The sequence below is a fragment of the Mchenga conophoros genome, linkage group LG18 (assembly GCF_057382185.1).
Source record: "Mchenga conophoros isolate Kocher_MC1m ecotype Shallow Benthic linkage group LG18, M_conophoros_male_GT1.1, whole genome shotgun sequence".
Taxonomy (NCBI): domain Eukaryota; kingdom Metazoa; phylum Chordata; class Actinopteri; order Cichliformes; family Cichlidae; genus Mchenga; species Mchenga conophoros.
Genome location: NC_140543.1, coordinates 5,590,895 through 5,612,825, shown reverse-complemented (window position 1 = coordinate 5,612,825; position 21,931 = coordinate 5,590,895). Strand labels below are relative to the sequence as shown.

At 40.6% G+C, this 21,931-nt stretch overlaps 2 protein-coding genes and 1 pseudogene across 3 annotated transcripts; all 3 read right to left on the bottom strand.

The window, feature by feature from the left end:
- Positions 1 to 179: 179 nt before the first annotated feature.
- On the bottom strand, positions 180 to 3,539 carry LOC146553051 (tripartite motif-containing protein 16-like). Its single transcript, XM_085255527.1, has one exon. It carries the CDS (start codon positions 3,531 to 3,533, stop codon positions 1,854 to 1,856), a length of 1,680 nt encoding a protein of 559 aa, XP_085111653.1. The 5' UTR covers positions 3,534 to 3,539; the 3' UTR covers positions 180 to 1,853.
- A 3,745-nt stretch (positions 3,540 to 7,284) lies between these two features.
- On the bottom strand, positions 7,285 to 11,251 carry LOC146553050 (uncharacterized). Of its 2 annotated transcripts, XM_085255531.1 has the most exons (3): positions 11,080 to 11,251; positions 7,786 to 8,271; positions 7,285 to 7,617 (listed from the first exon to the last, which is right to left on the bottom strand). In XM_085255531.1, the coding sequence occupies exons 1-3, from the start codon at positions 11,249 to 11,251 to the stop codon at positions 7,361 to 7,363; spliced, it is 915 nt and encodes a 304-aa protein (XP_085111657.1). In that variant the 3' UTR covers positions 7,285 to 7,360. The 2 variants fall into 2 exon arrangements, with proteins under 2 accessions (XP_085111657.1, XP_085111656.1); XM_085255530.1 differs by having other exon boundaries at positions 7,285 to 8,271.
- Positions 11,252 to 16,219: 4,968 nt separating this feature from the next.
- LOC146553049 (E3 ubiquitin/ISG15 ligase TRIM25-like) lies at positions 16,220 to 16,948 on the bottom strand (annotated as a pseudogene).
- Positions 16,949 to 21,931: the final 4,983 nt, after the last annotated feature.

Below are 21,931 nucleotides of genomic sequence, written 5' to 3'. Positions count from 1 at the left end.
CTGAGGTTTCCTGCTTGTCTCTAAACACTGCATCAGTGTTTATGTCCAAAAACTCTCAAAATGTCAGAAAATAATTATCTAGACAGAATTTCACCAATATCTGTAAAATTAAAACAAATAGAAATAAAATGAGCAGATTTAAAAATGAAGAGACAATCCCTTTATTGATTCATCTGGTGACACAGCTGATTAAACCTCAGCATGTTTATTTATAAAATGCTTTGTACAGACATATAATCACTAAGTACTGTACAAATAACAGACAAGGGGCTGTGCTCTGAACCCATTCCTACACTCACTCTACACCCATGACAGCTTGGGGTAAAAAAGAGCTAATAACACAACTGAGAGGTTTACAGGATTGAGTTCACTTGCTGATGAGACAGCCCTGGAAAATTATTGCCAAAACAAGCATTTATGCCTGAATATCTCAGAAAGAAAGGAGGTTATTGTGAATTACATGAACGTGGAGGAGCATTCATCTGCCAGTACTCATGAATAACTCAACTGTGGAAACAGTGGACAGCTTTAAATACCTCCGAATACACAAAGACTTTATATGGGCTACTCATTAAACTGTTGTTAAAAAGAAAACCAACACCTTGGACCTGAAATTCTCAAAGGAACTTCAACTGCAACACAAGAGTGTGCTCTATATTTTTATGTTTATATATTACAGTTAGTCCTTGAGGTTAAGTGGCTTGAATCAACCTTTGTTGTGATTTGGTACTATATAAATAAAATTGAATTGAATTTAAATTGAATTGAAAGTATTTCAGGTGTTTCGGGAGAAAAACTGAACAAAAAGTTATTTATAGTAAAAGCCTTCACTTTGTTCACATGCTAAACATTAAAAACAATGCATGAAGTTATCATTGATTGCAATTATCAAAGGTATAGGATTATAACATCTAAAGCTGGGGATACACTGTGTTTTTTTCAGTCGCAGTATTCAGCTCCTGCTCAAACTGTACCACTGAATCGCAGGGGTTAGAAGTTCGTAGGTCATCGTTCTCGCATTATACGCCCCGATGCGACCTGCGTGCTCACAGTGTGCGTCCAAATTTTAGCTTGGTAAGATTTTGTGTTACCAAAGGTTATATTATTTAGCTAATATATGACACAAAATCTGTCTCTCGCTCTCCTTCGCTGACACACACACACACACACACACACACGCACACACACACACACACACACACACGCACACACACGCACACACACACGCACGCGCGCACACACACGCACACACACACACGCACACGCACATGCACACGCGCACACACGCACACGCACGCACACGCACGCACACGCACACACACACGCACACACACACGCGCACACACACACACACCACCATCAACTTTTCTAAATTGCTAATGAAAACATAACTGAGCAGCAAAGTCCATCTAACTCTTCACGGTTGCTGTGGTCGTGATAGTTTTGTGAGGACACATTGAAAAGCCTCGGATGAACTTGCCAAAGTTCTACAAGTTAGGCGTCCATAGCCTTTGTCTAGATCACATGCTGCACTGCCATGTTGCTCCGACTTTTTCGCTTCTGTGTTTGGGCACGCGCAGTGTGAGAGGTTGCGTTAAATTGGCTTGTGGCACTGCTTCAACAGTGGATACTCTCATGAGGGGCGACCAGGATTTCAAAAAGGTTTGACTTTCTTGTGACCATATGATTGCTGATCGGGAACTGGTTGTGAGGTGTTACTCGCTTCTCGTTACTCCATGTATACTACACAATGCATGACACATTAAGGCGAAACTCGGGCCGATCCCAAAAATTCTAGCTCAAGTGAAAAATCCACTCCAATTTAAACCCACAACAATATGAACGAGTTCAGTCTATTTCAGTTTGATGAATTCAGCAATATCTCCATAATTATTGTAAAACCAAAGTCCAGCAAAAAGCGGCTTAGTGAATGTGGTCTGAACTCTGTGGAGGAGAGTCATGGTTTCAGAGACTTTATAGAAAGACAAAATACCTGCTCTGTGATCCAGGTACACTCCTACTCTGGAGGACCCATGACCTGAAACTGGAGTTTCAATGTTGTTATGCCAAAATGTGTAACTGTTTTTGGAACAATCTAATGCCCAAGATTTGTCATTACGACCAAATCCACACACTTTTCCACACCCTGCTCTGCTAATGTTCTTGTATGCGACTGCTACATAAACTCGCCCTTTCCTCTCCACCTCCCAGTAACAACGTCCAGTCAGACGTTCTCTACCCAGGACTTGATAACAATATCTGAATCTGTCTGGATGATCAGGATAAGACTGCTGATATTTCACAAATGTTGCTTTTCTGTTCCCCTCTGATAATAACAGCCATGTGTTTGCTGTGTTTGGATCCAGTGTGATTTCACATGAATATTTTAAGAATCCAGCTCTGGTCTTTGGCTCTGGTTGTGGATCTGACAGTAAAACATCCACTTCAGTGACTGTCAGTGAGATGTTTGTCCATTGCTCTCTCAGAATGTCCTGTAGTTTATCTCTGACCTCTGACACAGCTGCTGTCACATCCTCAAAGTAGCTCAGAGGACGGATATTGATGCTGGATGAGTCTGTAGACTCACTGAGTGCTGACAGTGAGGGGTAGTTGTGTAGAAACTGGATGTGATCCTCTGTGTGTGAGAGCTGCTTCAGCTCAGCATCTTTCCTCTTCAGCTCAGTGATCTCCTGCTCCAGCTTCTCCTGAAGCTCTTTGACTCGACTCACTTCAGTTTCCTGCTGGGATCTGATCTGCTGCTTCACATCAGAGCTTCTTTTCTGGATGAGATGGATCAGCTCAGTGAAGATCTTCTCACTGTGCTCCACTGTTTGATCAGCAGACTGATTGATGGCCTCCACCTCCTGTTGAAGCAGCTTCACATCTTTCTCTCTGTCCTGGATTCTCTGCTGGATGTTTTGTCGACTCACCTCCAGCTCTCTCTGCCTCTCAGTCCTTTCTGCTGCAGCTGAGACTGTGTCGTGGCCTTTATGTTCATCCACAGAGCAGAGATAACAGATACTCTGCTGATCAGTACGGCAGAACATCTTCATCACCTCATCATGACGAGAGCAGATGTTCTCCTGGAGCTTCTTGGAGGGCTCCACCAGCTTGTGTTTCTTTAATGGAGCCACATCATAATGAGGCTGAAGGTGTTTCTCACAGTAAGAAACCAAACACACTAGACAGGATTTCACAGCTTTTAGCTTCATGCCAGTGCAGACATCACAGGCCACATCTTCAGGTCCAGCATAGCAGTGATCAGCAGGAGCAGCTTGGAGTCCAGTCTTCTTCAGCTCCTCCACTAAATCTGCTAACATGGTGTTTTTCACCAGGACAGGCCTCGGTGTGAAAGTCTGTCTGCACTGAGGGCAGCTGTAGATTTTCTTCTTTTCCTCTCCATCCCAGAAGCTTTCAATACAGTTCATGCAGTAGCTGTGTCCGCAGGGAATAGTCACTGGATCCTTCAGGAGATCCAAACAGATCGAACAAGAGAAAGTTTCTTGTGTCAGCTGAACTCCTTTCTGCGCCATTTCTCCTCTCAGTGTCAGCGACTTTGCGAGTTTCACTTCCGTATGACTGACACTAGTCTGAGCTCTGATTCACCAGTGTCAGCACATGTTTGTCACATTCATCTTCAAACTGCAGATCGAAAGGGGAGAACACGGAAACATGTTGACAGAAAGGAAGTCTTGAGTTAGAGAGCAGGAAGAAGATGAAGGGTGTGATTCATTTCAGGAAGAGGAGAAATACTTGCTGAACACTTCTTATAACAGAGCTTGTTTCACATTTTTTTCAAAACTTGTTTAAGTCTGCTAAAATAATTTTAGCTTCTTTTCCGTCATCCCAGTGCAGACATCACTGCTTTTTCTGTCTATTCCTGTGTGCCATTTATATAAAAGGTAACTTTTGACAGAAATAGACCATGTGTCATGTGAGAATATGGAGCCCATGCCTTTATTGGACGTAAATGTAATATTTTTTTTAAAAATACACAAAGTTAATTAAATTATTTTAGTATCATGTCATGAACAATCTTTTCTGACCAAACAGGCTCAGACACCGTTATCCACAAAGATATCAAAACTGGAGCAGTGAGATACAGACAGGTGACAAATTAAAGGAAAAAACTTCTTCATGAGGTTTTTGTGTACCATGTGCCCTCAGAACAGCTTCAGTCTTTCACGGTATTGATTCTGCAAGTCTCTTAAAATCTAAAGAACAAATGAAATGGGGAAAAAAAAGGTTTTTTTAGAGTTTTGATGAAATTGTTAAGATCACTTTATTTTACGACATTCAAAAGATAATGATGAAATCATGAATCATGAAAGATGTTCAACTTGGTTGAGACTGCCTGGCTTTGATGGCCAAAGCGCATGACTCACACCATTTTCATACTCCTGAAATATTCTATGATCCTGCTGCAGTCCAGTCCCATCAATATAGAAATGTTTCACCCTACAAAGTGCCTGTGAAAGTGCTGTGGTCAGACGGTCCAGTCTGAGTATTTCAGACACTTGCTGATCTATTGGATTTTCTATCACAACCACATCTAAGATCTACAGAGAACGGTCTAAAAAAAGTCTAGCAAGCTGAAGTTTTCTGGGTGAACATTTTTTGTTGATGTCAGAGGTCAGAGGAGAATGGCCAGAGTACTTTGAGCACTTTTGAAGGCAACAATGACTCAAGTAGCCGCTTGTTACAAACTAAGGCAAGCAGAAGAGCATCTCTGAACATATAACATGTTCCTCTTTGAAGGAAATGCCCTGCAGCAGCAGAAGACAATGCTAGGTGCCATTGCCATCAGCTAAGGATGAGTTTTGTGCTGCAGCATTTGAATTATACCTCTGGTATCATCTCATCCTTTTGTGCAATAAAAATAAAGGTTATGTCCATATCCACTCTGCAGACTGCACCGTATTTTCCTAATCTGGTACACTCTGTGCAGAGGTGGGTTTTTTCTGTTCTCAAACTGATCTCCCTGTTGGAGCTCAGTCTGGGGAGACTTATTTTTTTCTCCTTATCTTTCCTCATTTGGTGCATTTTCCATTGTTATACCTCTCTGACCTGTCTTCCCCATGTGATGTTTCTGTGTAATGTATGTATTGTCAGAGGTTAAGATGGCGCCGCCATTGCGTGCAATAGGTCGGCAGCCTTAACATGAAATTTCCTACTCGTGGGACTAATAAAGGTATCTTATCTTAAACTGTAGCAAGTGTGAGTGGAACTGATGAGCAGAATCAACAGGCAAGGAGATTAACAAATCCAAGGAATTTAACTGTTGGGAACCAGTTTGTGACTCCCATCCCTAATGATGACAGATTTCATTTATAGAAAGTAAAACACAAGCAAAGTGAAATCAATCAAAAAGGATGAAAAGTATAAAAAAAATACAGATTTTTTGTTCAAAGGCCAAACGTTTTAGTGAGTCTGGATGTGTGGGGGCAGTTTTATACAACTCAGTAACTTATACTTATCAAAATCCTAAAATATTCAGAAGCTTTGTACAATTCAGATTTTAAAAGATAGCTCAGTTTAAGACCGTAGAAAACCAACATCTCATGTCTGTGGCGTTTGAAAACTAAAGTCAACTGAATACAAATTTTGTGGGAAGATGATGAAGTGTTGTAATGATTACCACAAACACTACTGATGTTATACATTGTGGATGTAGTGAAGAAAAAGACGAAGAGGGCTGGCATAACTAAAGAGGATGCTAGAAACTGTGTGATATATTGGAAGATGAGTCACTCTGGCGACCCCTAAAGGGAGCAGTTGAAAGAAAAAAATGATTTAAATCATTTTCTTTTTCTTACTATGTTGTTGTTGTAATTTTGCTCCCAAGAGCTGACATACTGGTTTAATGATGCTGAAATGTTTCCCACAGTTTCCATCAGTGTTTCTGTCAAACACTCTCAGATTTTAATAATATAATGTCAAAACTCTAAAACGAATTTCACCCAAATCTGTAAAACTAAAACAAATAAAAAGAAATTGAGCAGATTAAAAAATGAAGCAAAGGAAGAAAAATTCCTTCATTAACTTAGCTGATTAACCACAGTCAGTAAATTTATTTACATAGCACTTTTCACAGACATGTAATCACAAAGTACTGTACAACAAAATTGATAAACTATATATTAAAAAAATAAAAAATACAGTAGAAAATTAAAATAGAGGTAAAACAAAACCAGTTACCAGTACTGTGCAAATGTATTGAGCACCCCTCTTTTCTTTACATTTTACTTTCAAGGAGCCAGAGTTGTAATTTTTGACAGTTGGACAGGTAATCCATTTCTAGGTCACAGCAGCAAGTATAGCAGCAGGTATAAGCAGAGACACCCAGAGTTTAATTTTTCCAGCCACCTCCTCTAGTTTTTCCTAAGGGACACCAATGAGTTCCCAAACCAGCTGAAAGATATAATCTCTCCATTGTTTCTCCTGGGGCCACATCCTGCAGTGCCCAGAACACTTCACACTGGACACTTTCTGGTTATATGCAAAAACCACCTTAAACATCTCCTTTTGATATTTGGGGAGTAGGAGCTCTACTCCGAGACAGAAAAACACGTGAAACGGTCCATTCAGAGTCAATGTCCCTAGCTCATCAGAATGCAGTTAAAGCTCTCAGAGTTGAAGATCTTGTGAACTGGAACCTCTACCAGATGCTTTCAGCACATCTACAGTATGGGTATGCAAGGTCGTTCTGGCATCCTTCCCCACCACTTCCTCCAACTCACCACTAGCTAATGATCAACTGACAACTCATAACCTGACAGTTCAGAACATACAGCTGCAGACCTGACTATATGATTACAAAATTGATCAGCAATCTATGGCTCAGGTGCGATGTGCACTCATAGACACACTTGTTTGAAGATGGTGTTGATTATGAATAAAGTAGGACTATCACAGAAGCCCGACAAAGCACTGCTTGGATTTAGACTGGACAGGCTATTCCCTTCAATCACACCCCTGCAGGTTTTACTTCACTTCTTATGTTGAGTGTTGGGGACCCTAAGTAGCCCAGGTACATGCTGAATAGTTCTCGGATAGTATTCGGCATGTAAGCACAGACATCAGCCAGGAAACGTTCGCCAACCCAAAGATGCAGGGGAAAAACTGTTTTGTTCTCTGGTCACCACGTCACAATTTATTTTTTTTAAAAAGTACAATAAAAAAAGGTTCCAATGCGTCATAATAATAAGCCAAATAAAAATTTTGAGAGTTCTGTACACGTCTCAACCTGAATATGAGGTCACATTTTCCCTTAGTTGTTGCAGTGATTTGGTTTGTCACCAGTGTGGGCTCTATCATCGGCACACTGCCATGTCTGACAGCTCTCACTCATTTGTAATCTTTAACTAGTATGAATTCCCATGTGTCGTTTCAGGTTTGCCATCTGACTAAATCTTTTCCCACAGATCGCACAAGAATGTGGCTTCTCACCTGTGTGGATTCTTACATGAGTTTCCAGTGTTGATTTCTGACTGAATCTTTTACCACAGGTGCTACACGAATGCGGCCTCTCACCTGTATGAATTCTGATGTGAGTTTTCAAGTGTATCATACGACTGAATCTTTTCCCGCAGGTGCTACAAGAATGCGGCTTGTCACCTGTGTGATTTTGCACGTGAGTTTTCAAAGTTATCATGTGACTGAATCTCTTCCCACAGGTGTTGCAAGAATGTGGCTTCTCGCCCGTGTGAATTCTCATGTGTGTTTTCAAGTTTGCCATCTGACTAAATCCTTTCCCACAGATGCTACATGAATGTGGCTTTTCACCTGTGTGTGTTCTCAGATGTTTAGTCAGGTTGGATTTACACTGAAAGGTTTTTCCACAAGTGTCACATTTTACAGACTTTCTCCTTGTATCAGTTTTACACTGGCTGTCTAAAGCCTGAGAGTCATTTACTCTGCTAATATGACTTCTGTCTATTTGATGTCTCAACAGATCTGCACATCTAGTCGATCCTGAGTCCACATACTTGCTTTCTTCCTCGTCTCTGCTCTCTGGTTCAGGACAGTTGTGAGAAAGGAGCTGGTCACTGTTTGGTTCACTTTCCTCATAAGTAGAAGTCACCATAAAGGTATCAGTCTCCTCTTTCAGTATAAGGTGCTCTCCCTCTTGACTGGTGTAGAGTTCCTCTGGTTCCTCTTTAATCTCTGGATGCCCTGGGTCTTTCTGATCAAGACTGGAGTTCCTCTCCGGGATGCAGACCTGCTGGAGGAGACCCTCCTCTTCCTTACATTCATGTTGTTGTGGGATTGCTGAAGGAACAAAAGGACACAAGAAAAAAGCTTCCTAATGTTATGACAGGAAAACACTAAAAACAGCATGGTATGTCATTCAAAATATTAAACCTGACCTGTTTGCTTCAAAAGTCAATCCTATTATTTCCAGTTTGCATAAGTCAGTTTTTGTTTCCAGTTTAGAAGTCAACTGCATGTGATCTTAATGTTCTGGATCTTCAGTCCTGGCTTCAACAACTTGAAAAAGAAAATGCTCAGCAAGTTGATAAAGTAGAATACTTGGAAAACTAAAGCTGACTGAGTTCCCCCTTTGTTTTCTTTGTCTTCGTCCGCTGCCATAAAGAAGCTGCCTTCATGTCATCCATGAACTCACCATCATAACATTGACCTGCTGAGGTGCATTCTGTTATTTTCTTTAGTCAGTTATTACTTTTTAGTGGATCGTTCAATGTGATTTCTAAAATTATATTATATATGGGTTCGTATACAAAGTGTAAACCTGCACGTTGAAAGGAGCGATTTCAGATGGTTCGAGGATGCCTCGTGGGCACCTCCCGTTGCAGGTGTTCTGGTCATGCCCAGAAACCTGCTGGAGACATAAAAATTACTCATCTAGCCTGGGAATGCCAGGCTAGATGATCCAGTTCCACAGGATCCCTCAGTTGGAGAGGAATGTCTGGAAAAGTGTGCTTAGCTTACTGACCCAACTTCGGATAAGTGGATGGATGGAAGAATAGTACTCATCTGTTATGTAGAAAACATAACAAGCAATGGGAAAACAACATAAATTGAATTGCTTGTTTGCTGTATCCCACATTGTAGATGAGTTACCAAACATTTGAATAACACAAAGTCAGTGTTCATTTCACAGAAACAGAATTCAACCTGTCTTGTTCTTACATCTTTCTCTGTCTCTGAATAAACATTCTCACCCTGCAAAATAAAGCAGTGATGCATTTAACTAGCAAATACACCGTGTAACATGTAAACTTAAGAAAATCAGATATAATGACAGCCCTAAAAAGCAAATATGTCAGGCTCATAGCCTGGGTTTATGCCCCAGTACAGTCCTGCATATAACTAAACAGGAGTAATGTTTAACCACATTAAGATGTGTGGACCTGTGAAAAAAGTAGGCTTGCTTGTTAGCACTTATAACATTAGACACACTTGACTAACTAGTCTGACATTTGGGGTATTTTAAATTATTTTATAGTGTGTTATAATGATCTCTACCAACCTGATCTATGTACTATCTAAAAGCCTGCAGGTCCCGTGTTGGGAAATGAGCTACATTTGTTGTATTTTTAGTTGTAATGAATGTTTTTTGTTTGCAAGCCCTTTTTGTGTATGTTTGGACAAACTGTGTAATTTCTCTCTATAGTTTCATCATTAATGTCCATTTTGTATCTGAGGAAGTTGGTCTTTGGATCAAAGATTTTATTTTTTTGGCTCTTTCTGTGTGAAATACTACCTTTGAATATTTCAAATTTCTGCTCCATGTTAGCTTTTTACTTATTCAAACATGTTTTGTTTCTCAAACCAGACTACATATATTTTCATTAAGTTCATCAGTGTTCATTAAGTGTGCCTATGCCAAAAGGCACACTTCTTATTTGTTTTATCGCTGCTTTGTAAAAAGCTATCATTTTATTTATTTGTCTTGTGACCTTTTGTTTTCTGTTTGCTTGTCTTATTCGTTCTGTGTTAGTTGTGCATAGTATGTATTGTTTTCTTATCATTTGGTGCATGAATTTTTGTTTTGACCCCTTCAACAAAGAGATGCTACAGCTCAAGAGGTTTATCAACATATAATGAATCTGATTGAGGTGTGGAGCTGTGTGATGTCATGTCGTGTAATGAGACTTATGACTATGACTCAAACTAAATGACTAATATTAAGGAAAGAGGTGCGATATATGGTCATCTCCATAGAAGCTTCCAAAATATTATTTATATTTATATTATTTATTATTATTATTTATTACTTTGTAATTTTCCACAGTTTATGTGTACAGGAAGTAAGTATGCAGCCAGTCTGAACCAGTTTGCTCATTGTAGCTCTTTTCATTCAGTCTCAAGGTCGGTCTTTCTTTATCAGGCAGGCTCACTCAATAACTGTCTCTCAGAGTGCAGTTCTTCGTTATCCAGCCTGCACAAAATGCTTTGTGTGTCTGTTCATGCTGGTCCTTCTGCAGCTTTAATGAAAGACTCAAAGACATTGGAAGTGAGCTTTTTTCCCCAGATTTCCTCCACACAGCTGAATCATTTTAGTCTGAGCTAAAGCTGCTGCAAAAGCTTACAGCAAAATTCATAATCATGATTATTTTTGGTCACATAAACCTATTGCAGTTTCACTTATTTAACAGGGTAAATTTTGAAAATAAAACTTACATTTAAGTCGAATCGATTTGTTTGTTTAAAAGAGACGAGAGTGATGGGAGACACAGGGTCGTCTTGCAGGGAGTTTGGCCCTGATTAGGCGGTGATTTTGATCACTAAACACATCTCAAAGGATGAAGATGGGTGGTGAGGAGCAGATGACTCCTGCTTCAGGGCACACAGGGTAAGGGACAGAGAGATCAAGCTGTCAGCCAGCTGTGGCACAAGTTTTGTCTCACATTTTAACCTCAAAAGTGACTTTCTCTGCGCCTTACTCAGTGTTTAATGCTAAAAGTTTACGTGTGTGTGTGTGTGTGTGTGTGTGTGTGTGTGTGTGTGTGTGTGTGTGTGTGTGTGTGTGTGTGTGTGTGTGTGTGTATAACTCTATTAGCCTAAAACTGAGCTCTGATCAGGGTCCTACATGATCATCGCAGTTATACATACCTGTCATGTGTAACTTTGTCTCGGGTTTCCGGCTGATATCCAGCAGTCTGCGCTGACGGCTGATCTCCTCCTCATACTGGACCATCGTTTTTTCAGCCTCAGAGGAGATGTCTTCAGCTGTAGCAGTTAGTCTCTCCCTGATAAAGTCTCTCAAATGCTGAACTGAAGACATTGTTGCTTCAGTAACTGAAATATTTGTCAAACCAAAATCTTCCAGCTAACTGCAGACATATATGTATCACACCTGAAGATAACATCCATCAGAGCCCTTGAGTACTAAAGCTGTGTCCCAATTCAGGGGCTGCATCCTTCTCCGAGGCTGCTTTAATTGAGATCGTCTAGCCTACGACGCGCTGCTCCTGTTGCTTAGCAACCCTGACAGTAGCAGCTGAGAGCCTTTAACAGCATTGCTTGACGGATGTGCAAATGTCAATTGTATCTCATTTATTTAATTTTTACAGGAGATGTGACGTGCCTTACATTAAGAGAGGACAACACCCAGGTGCAGTAATTTTAACACTAGGAAACAACAGTTAGGTATGTAGATAAAAGCAGAGTCATTTAAATCTAACTTTATTTAGTTAATAAAGGGATTCTCCTTTCTTTGCTTTATTTTAAACCTGCTCAGGTTAATTTTATTTTTAACAGATTTGGGTGAAATTATTTTTGTCCAGAAGCTCTGACTGTTATGTGTGTGCAGGAGCCAAATGCAGATTCTCAGACAAAGTGAGTCAAAAGAAAATACTTTTAATTTTATAGGTGGAAGTTCAACCTCTCTGGGTACTCCGGCATTCCTCCCACAGTCAAAACGTACAATTAGTGGGGTTAGGTTAATTGGTGATTCCAAAATAACCATTCACATTCACACAAATGGGTATCTCTCTCTCATGGAACTCATGGTGGGTTCACGCCCTCAGCCCACGCCGATTGGAAACACCTGGGCCTCATTAGACCAGCGGGTATTTAAGAGGGAGAAGGTCTGCTGTTTGACGCTGGATTGTTGTGAAGACTCTCATTAGTACAAGTCTAGCTTAAGTGTCCCGTGCCGACATATCAGACGTTAAAGTGTGTTTCTGTGTCTCTAGATTCCCCAGACCCGTCCCCGTGTTTCCCCGTGTGGAGAGAGGTCGGCGTGGACGTGTGTGTGATTTCCCTTTTTCCCTGGAACCCCGCCCCTCACGTCTTGTAAATAGCACAATTTCCACACTGCCTGTAAATACACTTGGTGAAGAAATTGTAAATAAAACTTTCTCTGTTAAATCACAACCCCGGAGTCCTGCGTGTGGATCCTCAGAGCAACTCGTGACAGTCCAGCAAGAACACCACAAAAACTCAGAAGAAAAGCAACAAACAAAATCCCGACTGAAAAACAGACAAGGTCACAAAGAACAAAGGATAACTGAAATTATGTATACTAATACATGTTGTGCTTTTCATACTAATTTATACACATTAGAGCTAATCAGGGGAATAGGGAACGACTGAACACACAGGTGAGACTCATCAGAATTAATGACGCAGGAAGTAAAACTAAATACAAAGCATAAGAGACAAATGACCATCAAATAAAAGGGGAAGTCAATGACTAACACTTAGACAAGACCCTGACACACTGAAACGTCACATAAAAGAACATGGGGGGGAAAGTTGGGAAAAATAACATAAGCAACTTTTTGCAAACTGCTTCTGAGCAACACAAACTGACCTGCATAACTTATTTTTCTTCACTTGGGCACACTGGATGCTGGTAGTTATTCCACTTGCTTTCAATAGTTAAATCTTACTATAATAAACTTTTACTCGTCTATGAAAGGGCCCTAAAGTATGTTAAAGGAGCCACCTTCAGAATAAGAAACCTCTAACTGCAAGGCAAAAACTGTAGCAGCTGAACATCCCTATGCTATCAGACCTGAAGATGCTTTTAGCTACCTACAATCAGGCACTTGACCTGCAAGGACAGAAAGAAAACCAAACAGAGACAGGACTTACTTCATACAGGAGACTTCAAACACAGAGACGGGATAAGACAGGACATGAAAGGAAACTAAGATCATCTGATTATCATAGAAAAGAAAACTCACTATAATACTCAAAGGACTTAAGAGTTCTCTTAAATCCAAAAGAAAAAAAATCACGAGCCACCAAAAATCTTAAGACTCTGGGCCAAACACACTGAACTATGACAGTGAGATGAGCAGTCAGAGACTAATTATTCTTAATCTTTATCCTTTGTCTCCCCATATTCTCCTCCTCTACCTCCACTCCTTCATTTTCTTTGTAAAAGAGGAAGACAGGGAGAAGCCGCTCTCTTCCTCCCCCCCCCACACACACACACACACACACTCTCCCACCTCTGACTCTCCATCATTAGTTACGACCACAGGCGGACCTCTGCAAGAATGTGAAAATAAAAGGTTTTGTTTTGCACTGCATACATTAACATTAAATTCAAAGCTGATTTCAGAAAACACAGTGCATTCTGTAATCATTATGTCAACATTATGTGCAAACAGAAATTTACTTTTACTGCTCAGCCTTGTAAAAGGTGTAACTGTCGCGAACATTTAGAAAGCTTCATATGTTTATGAGGTATTATGTAATATTTACAGAATCAGTTTTACTTTGTGATGCAGTATTTGAAACGAATTCCTGGAATCCGAAGCCTTTTCTTACATGTCTGTGTGCGCATTAATTTCTCATTTCATTTATACGATGATGTGTTCAGGTTTGAGGACCTCCTGCGGCTTTTTGGAGACTTTCATTGATTTTAGTATAACACTGGGTATGGACCTAATAACAGAGTTAAATTCTGTATAATGTAAAAGCCAAAGAATAAACCCCAAATTCCAAAGGAAAACACACCCAAACTAACACCAGTCTGATGTCAAGATCCTGGAATGAAGACTGAGGAAAAGACTTTGTTCAAAAATGTATTTATTTGAAAACCCTTCAGCTGGTTCCCACATTAAACAATGAACATAATGACTAATCTCCTCGTCAAGTGTGATCACAGAAACCTTGTTCTGATAACACCCCATTTGCTTTTTGATTTAGAAAATAAAACTGTGATAATGGAAAGCCCATGAAGTGAAGGAGAAACAATAACATACAAAAGCATTAATATACATGTTAAATAAAATTTTTGATTTACATTTAGATTTAAGATTTACATTTGGAAAAATATATATGTTTAAAATGAAAATCATAAAATTATTATGAGCAGTGATAGCCTCCACGACTAAAGAGACACGGGAAGTTTCCCTTCGAAAAACTAGCAAAATTAACTAATAAAATAATCAAGGAAATATAAAATACCTACAACAAAAATAATACCAACCCATGAACAGACAAATCTAGAAGTGTACTAGAAGCAACACTAACAACACTCAATGGGGAGGGCTCCACACAGGAGGCGTCTCTCCTGCCTCTTTAGCTCTGATGGTGTAAGTAAAACATCCACTTCATTGAATGTCATTAGAATTTTTTTCTATTGTTTTTAACATTGTCAGTCGGTTCTGGCGTAGGGCTGGGTATCGTCACTGATTTCTAGAATCGATTCAATTCCGATTCACAAGGCCCCGAATCGATTCGATCCACGATTCGATTTAATCCGATTCGATTTAAATCTGGGAAATTTTGACAGTCAGAAATATTATAATTCAGATCAGTACATTTACATATTTTTGTATCAATAAAAAGGAAGCTGACACACGCAAGACTTTATCACAGGTGTGAGCGTCACAGCAGATGCCTTTGTGTCAAAGTAGCTGAGGATAAAACACAGAAAAACATGAAGGTGATTTTCCTGGCCTGGGATTTTATAAAAATATTCTGCAGTACATCAAAAACGAAAGAAAACCATTAATCAACATATGAACATTACCTCTGAAGTTACAGCGGTTTTATTACAGACACACGGCTAAGCATTTTGCATTTTGAATAATTTTAAAAAGTTTAAATTTGTTCAGTATTGAACAGCAGAAATGAGGTTTTCTTTTCGGAAGAATGTAAAAGGGAAAAAACAGCGGCCGACAGCCTGTAAACAACAGTAGACTTGTGCGTAACAAGCAAGCGAATAATGAAGAAAGGGAAACTGTTCTTGAAGTACAGAGAGAGAGAGAGCTGCGCATCTCAGTGGAAGCAAAACAGTAAAAGTCTGAGTGAATTCATGACGATGTTTATGTGAAGCGTTTGGATCTTCTTTTGCTGCTGGTTCGGTCAATATTGTTTGGAGAGAGATCAAACTAACAGCTTTAGAATCGGCGCATAAAGGGCGTGAACACAAAGCGCGGACCCGCCGACAGATCAGAGTCAGCGAGCTGTCGGCTTTCAGCCCCGACTGTGAGAAAAGCGACATCTAACTGATTCTGATCCGCGGGTCCCGCTGTGTGTTTAAGTCTTTGTGCAGAATCCCTGTTCCTGCTCTCATTTACTGTCTTAACTGTTTGGTGGTTCTTGAAATTTTGTGAGATTTCACCTGAGATTCTGGCATTTTGGGCAAAATAAATTTATATTAAAAAATCGATTCAGGATTTTAATGAATCGATTTTACGTTATCCAAGCCAGAATCGATTTTAATCGATGAATCGATTATAAGAACCCACCCCTATTCTGGCATGCCCTTCTAATTCGATCTAACATAGCTGATTGACGCTCTTCACGGGAAAACGATACACGGGGAACGAATGATGGGGTGTGGGGAGGCAATACGCAAGGGGGGGGAAATGCACGCACACGGAGTCTGTCCCGAATAGGCAATAAAGCATCCACTTCAGTGACTGTCAGTGAGATGTTTGTCCGTTCCTCTCTCAGAATGTCCTGTAGTTTATCTCTGACCTCTGACACAGCTGCTGTCACATCCTCAAAGTAGCTCAGAGGACGGATATTGATGCTGGATGAGTCTGTAGACTCACTGAGTGCTGACAGTGAGGGGTAGTTGTGTAGAAACTGGATGTGATCCTCTGTGTGTGAGAGCTGCTTCAGCTCAGCATCTTTCCTCTTCAGCTCAGTGATCTCCTGCTCCAGCTTCTCCTGAAGCTCTTTGACTCGACTCACTTCAGTTTCCTGCTGGGATCTGATCTGCTGCTTCACATCAGAGCTTCTTTTCTGGATGAGATGGATCAGCTCAGTGAAGATCTTCTCACTGTGCTCCACTGTTTGATCAGCAGACTGATTGATGGCCTCCACCTCCTGTTGAAGCAGCTTCACATCTTTCTCTCTGTCCTGGATTCTCTGCTGGATGTTTTGTCGACTCACCTCCAGCTCTCTCTGCCTCTCAGTCCTTTCTGCTGCAGCTGAGACTGTGTCGTGGCCTTTATGTTCATCCACAGAGCAGAGATAACAGATACTCTGCTGATCAGTACGGCAGAACATCTTCATCACCTCATCATGACGAGAGCAGATGTTCTCCTGGAGCTTCTTGGAGGGCTCCACCAGCTTGTGTTTCTTGAATGTAGGTGAATCATAATGAGGCTGAAGGTGTTTCTCACAGTAAGATGCCAGACAGAATAAACAGGACTTGAAGGCTTTCATTTTTCTTCCAGTACAGACATCACAGGCCACATCTTCAGGTCCAGCATAGCAGTGATCAGCAGGAGCAGCTTGGAGTCCAGTCTTCTTCAGCTCCTTCACTAAATCTGCTAACATGGTGTTTTTCACCAGGACAGGCCTCGCTGTGAAAGTCTGTCTGCACTGAGGGCAGCTGTAGATTTTCTTCTTTTCCTCTTCATCCCAGAAGCTTTCAATACACTTCATGCAGTAGCTGTGTCCACAGGGAATAGTCACTGGATCCTTCAGTAGATCCAAACAGATCGAACAAGAGAAGGTTTCTCGGTCTAGCTGAACTCCTTTCTGCGCCATTTCTCCTCTCAGTGTCAGTGACTGTGTAAGTTTCACTTCCTTATTATAGAAACTGGTCTGATCTGAACAACAAGTGTTGCTGCTGTGAATGGGGCCTGCCAGCTCTAACACACGTTGGTTACACCCATCTTCATAATGTAGATCTAAAGGGGAGGGAACACAGAACGATATGGACAGACAGGAGGTGCTGAGCTAGAGAGCAGGAAGAAGAGGAAGGGTTTTCATGCTGTGATTCATTCCAGAAAGCAGGAAGAGGCTCTGTGTTTAATTGTTTTTTGTTCAAACCTTTAACTAAATAATATAAATGTCAATAACTGGATGCCTCTCTATTCTTTTTGTTAATCTGCTAAATGAATAGTTTGTTTCTTTTAACAATTCAAATAGCAGAAATGAACAGCTGACAGCTTGTCAGACTCAGACTGTAAACCATAGAGACAGTTTATATATACATTTAGTCAGGGCAGTGCAGAGATGTTTAAAGGGGCGGGTGCTCACAGTTAAAAAGGACACATAGAAGCAGGCTGAAGAACAACAACCCACATTCATCAAGAATCTAATATGGAATCACATCACACTACATCACTGTCATCAGGTGGGCACAATGCAAAGCAAACGTAGCCCATTTTTTACCTGATGGGTACAATGTTGCTGTTTGGGGGGTTGCTTCTGCTCTTGCTGCTGATAGTGCTGGAGGGCAGGGCTGTGTTGATCTGAGACTGTAGAGATTAAACAGTCCACAGGAGAGAGGGTAGCTGATTAAACAAGTGTTATGAGATAATAATAAAACGCAAAGATTTGTTGCCTTATGGTTCCAAGCGCGGTGACCAAAACTGTGGGAAATAAACTAAGCTCTGCCTGTGAATCACTCTTTGCCTCTCTTCTTCCTTCCATCTCCTCATCTCATCTATCACATTCCACTTGCTGTCCATCTGAGAACGAGGCACAGTTTGCTATTGAATTCATCTATTATTTAATTATACATTTTAACAACTCTTGCACCTAATCCATAATAAAGCAATGATAGAAAAATGTTATAGAACCAAAACTTTGTGTTTATTATGTCTGTGAAGGTTCTCAGTCATCCAGGTCATCGTAGTCAAATCAGCTTGCAAAGAAAAGCGTCTGGACTTGTTTAAGTTGCTTGAAGACTTTTCACCTCTCATCACCTCTCATCCGAGAAGCTTCTTCAGTTCTTAGATCAAATAGTGGGGAGTCCCAGATTTAAAACTAGTGGGAGTATCCCCCCCACAGAGGGACAAAAGGACCCCCTGATGATCCTCTAATCGCCTGAGCCAAGGTATGAAAGCCAAGGTGGCTTGCCTGTTCCATTTGCCCATTAGTTTGAGATGGAAACCGGATGGTAAGCTGACTTGAGCCCCTAGTTCCTTGCAAAACTCTCTCCAAACCCAGAACGTGAACACATGCTGTGTAAGAATCTGGCTGGTGTTCAGAGCTGATGGGAGCTTAGGCAGAGCAATGAAATGCACAGCTTTGGAGAACCGATCGATGATGGTCAGAATAACTGTTACCTGAGGATGGTGGGAGACCAGTGATGAAGTCCAGTGTGATATGAGACCAGGGGCATCTAGGAACGGGCAACGGAGGCCAGCAGGAGGTGAAACCTAAACTGGAAAAAACTAACACAACACAGAACTGAAACCTAAAATGGAGATGCAGGGAGACGACACAGAATGATGCAGGAAAAAACACAGATGAACCGGCGAGGAGCACACGAGGACACATAGTATAAATACACACAGGGGGAGACATGGAATGGCAAAGACACAGCTGATCCTAATTGACTACACGAGACAGGGGGAAATGTGAGTGGAACACACTAACATAAGACATGGACCTTCACAATAAAACAGGAAATGCATAGAGACATGATACAGACACTAAATAGAGGGGAACACAGAAACCAAACTCTAAGAACTAACTAAGGCTACATTCACACTGCAGGCGAAAGCGCATTAAATCCGATTTTTTTGACCCTATGCGACCCTATATCCGATCATGCTATGACAGTGTGAACGGCACAAATCCAATATTTTCAAATCTGATCTGGGTCACTTTCACATGTGGTACTGAATACTGAATCTGAATATGCAAATTAGGGGAAATTTACATCAAATTAAATGAGTAATGGCTGATTTGATGACCAAAATCAATGATGGTACTTAGAAACACATGACATTACACATTACATTTTCATGCAGTTAGAAGTTTGAACCTGCAGCTTTATTAAATGAACACCTGGTATCCAACAAGAGTTTAGTTTAAACTTTAGGAACAAAAAAGTAAGAACCAACAGAATTAAACAAAGAACCAACAGCACAGGAAAGTTTAATCTTCATGAAAAACACATGCAGTGACTTCAACGTCCACAATAACACAATGTGTTTGGGCTTATGTGTGTCAGTTTCCAGCTTTAATCTTATGTAACAAGACCTCTTTATAGGTCAATAGAGGAATGAAGTCATTGTTGAACTACAGCTTGTGTGTGTGTCACCTCCACAACCTACAACAATAAAATATGATCTTTGAGTAGTGATATGGGAGTAAAATATACCATACTGATGTGAATAGGAGGTCATCTTTTCCCTCGGCTGTTAGGGTACCTGGGTCGTTGACCCAGTGTTTTGTGTTTGGTTTTTTGAGTCTTGTTTAATCATTATTCTGTTCTCTGTGTATCTTATGTTTCCTAGTTATCAGAATCAGAATACTTTATTAATCCTTCAGGATTAATAAAGTATTCTGATTTACTTTATTAAATCAGAATTCAAGGGCTTACGCTCTTGAATTTATTCAGTATTTGTTGTTTAGGTTGTCTTGGTTAGTATTTGGTCCCGTTCATGTCTTTGTCTCGTGTCTTCTCTCGTCCCTTGCTCTCTGTCCTTTTTGCTCTGCTGCAAACAGAAGCAGAGAAAACTGGAGCTTCTGGTCTTGGCCAGATCTCTTTTGAAAAAGACATTTTAAAGTCAATGAGACTTTTTACCAGATAAATAAATAAAGAATATAAAAGTCTTCTACTTTATGATGGAAATGTTCTTTCTGGCTCAAAATGACATCATTTATCTGAATCTGTAGAAGAAGAAACAATCTCGGAAAGTCACTTTACTCTGTGTCTCACTGGATGTTCAACGTTTTTAACAAAAGAGAAAAAGAGAAGCATTCTTTGATTTTAGTCTGTTAGCCCACAAGCTGAGTTTTTATCAGAGTCCTGCATGAGTCAGTGTTATTTCACTGAGACTGTCATGATCCAAGCCGCCAGGAACACACAGGCACAAATGTAATCTTAAAAAAAAAGGGTTTTATTATACCCCAAAAAGGACAAAATGATTACAAAAATTCAAAATAACAAAAAATAAAGTTTGTAAGAACCAAGTGGGCCCATAAAAGAGGTTACCTTAACAGACCGCTACTCAAAAATCACTTAACAAAAACATAACTCAAACTGACCTGCCCAAATGAGAAACAGCTCCAGTTATATAGCAAATGAATAAACCATTATATAAACCAAAGGTGAAAACTAAAGGGATAACAGATAACCATCATTCAAGAAGAACCCCATTCCCCCTGCATGATCACAATAGATGGTCCAGTCCACTTTATTGGCTTCTGCATTTAAACCAGCTCCACCCTCAGCCTCCTCTTTCAGCCAAACCAGGAAGGACTGGAGCGGAGGTCAGGTAACTGAGAAAGAGCAGAAATATAATCAATATAACATACCTATATGTGGCAGGATGAATGTTATCCCTCGGTCCAACCCACTTTCAGCCTGGCCCATTAGGGGGCGCTGGTATAAATAGTGGCCATTTGAGTGTCTCTGCATTGCTTGCCTGTGATCTCCTTTTTGGTCACCTGACTTCCTCGGTGTGGTAGAGATCGTTTGTGGGTTACTCCTCTAAAGTCTCCATCGCGGCTGGTCGTAGCTATAGAAGCCTCCTCTGAGCTATTCTGCTTACATTCTATGACCCGGCTTACTTGGTACGTAATCAACTTTTGTTACGCTCTCTGCCTTCTATTGTTCTTTTATAGTAATTATTTATTATGTTTCGCAGGAAGTGTGGGCCTTTTGCGCCAAGCTACGTGAACTGAAGTGCTGCTGTTTTGCCTTGCTGTGCTTTTACCGTCTGTTCCCGTTGTGAGAATTCTTTCCCTGCTGCTGTCAGCTTTTACAGTGGACGTCGGCGTGGACAACGGCCATATGCATGCCGGTTATCGGAGTCAGCTGGCGTGCATATTGATTGACTGTTAACTTATCGTCGTGTGGACGGCAAGTTGGAGCAGTACGGCGATTCCGTTTGCTCCAGATTGTAGAGTTTTATCCAGATTGTATGTTGTTTTATTGCTTTTGATTTGTAGTTTGGATTTTTGTTACACCACTGGTGGGAGGCCCTTTTTCTAGCTGTAGATCACCAGTGTGGTCCTGCCGTTGGGTTATCCCCCGGTGCTACACATTAGTTTGTTGTAATATATTAAAATTTTCTTTGTTTCTTTTTATTCAGATGCGGAGTGCCGACGTGGAGGAGACTAGGGTGCCTTGGTGGTGGGATCCCTTGAGTGTACACACCTGCCTTGTTTAGTTTATTAGTGTGAGTGTGTGTGATAGTCTGTTGCACTTGTGTTTTGGGTGTGTTTTCTTTCTTTAGTTTGTGTGTGGCATCCCTGCCCCTCCACTGGTAAGCCTCAGCTCTGAATACCTTTTTAAGCATATTTGTACTTGAATATTTATGATTGTGCTTTTATATGGTGTTTTAAATAATTATTAATAAATTGTGAATTTGTTGATCATTGAACCTCGTCTCTGGATTGAGTATAGCGAACCTAAGTGCCTTTTTGGTGATTTAGTGTCATTTCCAGTATTCTCTGGGTGAAATTCCCAGGGTGGCGTTGTCGTTCTTTAAAACTGCAGAGTATTTACTTTATATCCCAAAATAACAAACAATGCAAAGCAAAGTCTATGCCACCATTTGGGCTATAGTTTAGT

Coding starts and splice junctions, on each gene's coding strand:
- LOC146553051 (XM_085255527.1), bottom strand. CDS start 3,533: ATGGCGCAGAAAGGAGTTCAGCTGACACAAGAAACTTTCTCTTGTTCG.
- LOC146553050 (XM_085255530.1), bottom strand. CDS start 11,251: ATGTCTTCAGTTCAGCATTTGAGAGACTTTATCAGGGAGAGACTAACT. Junction 8,272..11,079: donor GACAAAGTTACACATGACAG/GTATGTATAACT, acceptor TTGTTCCTTCAG/CAATCCCACAACAACATGAA.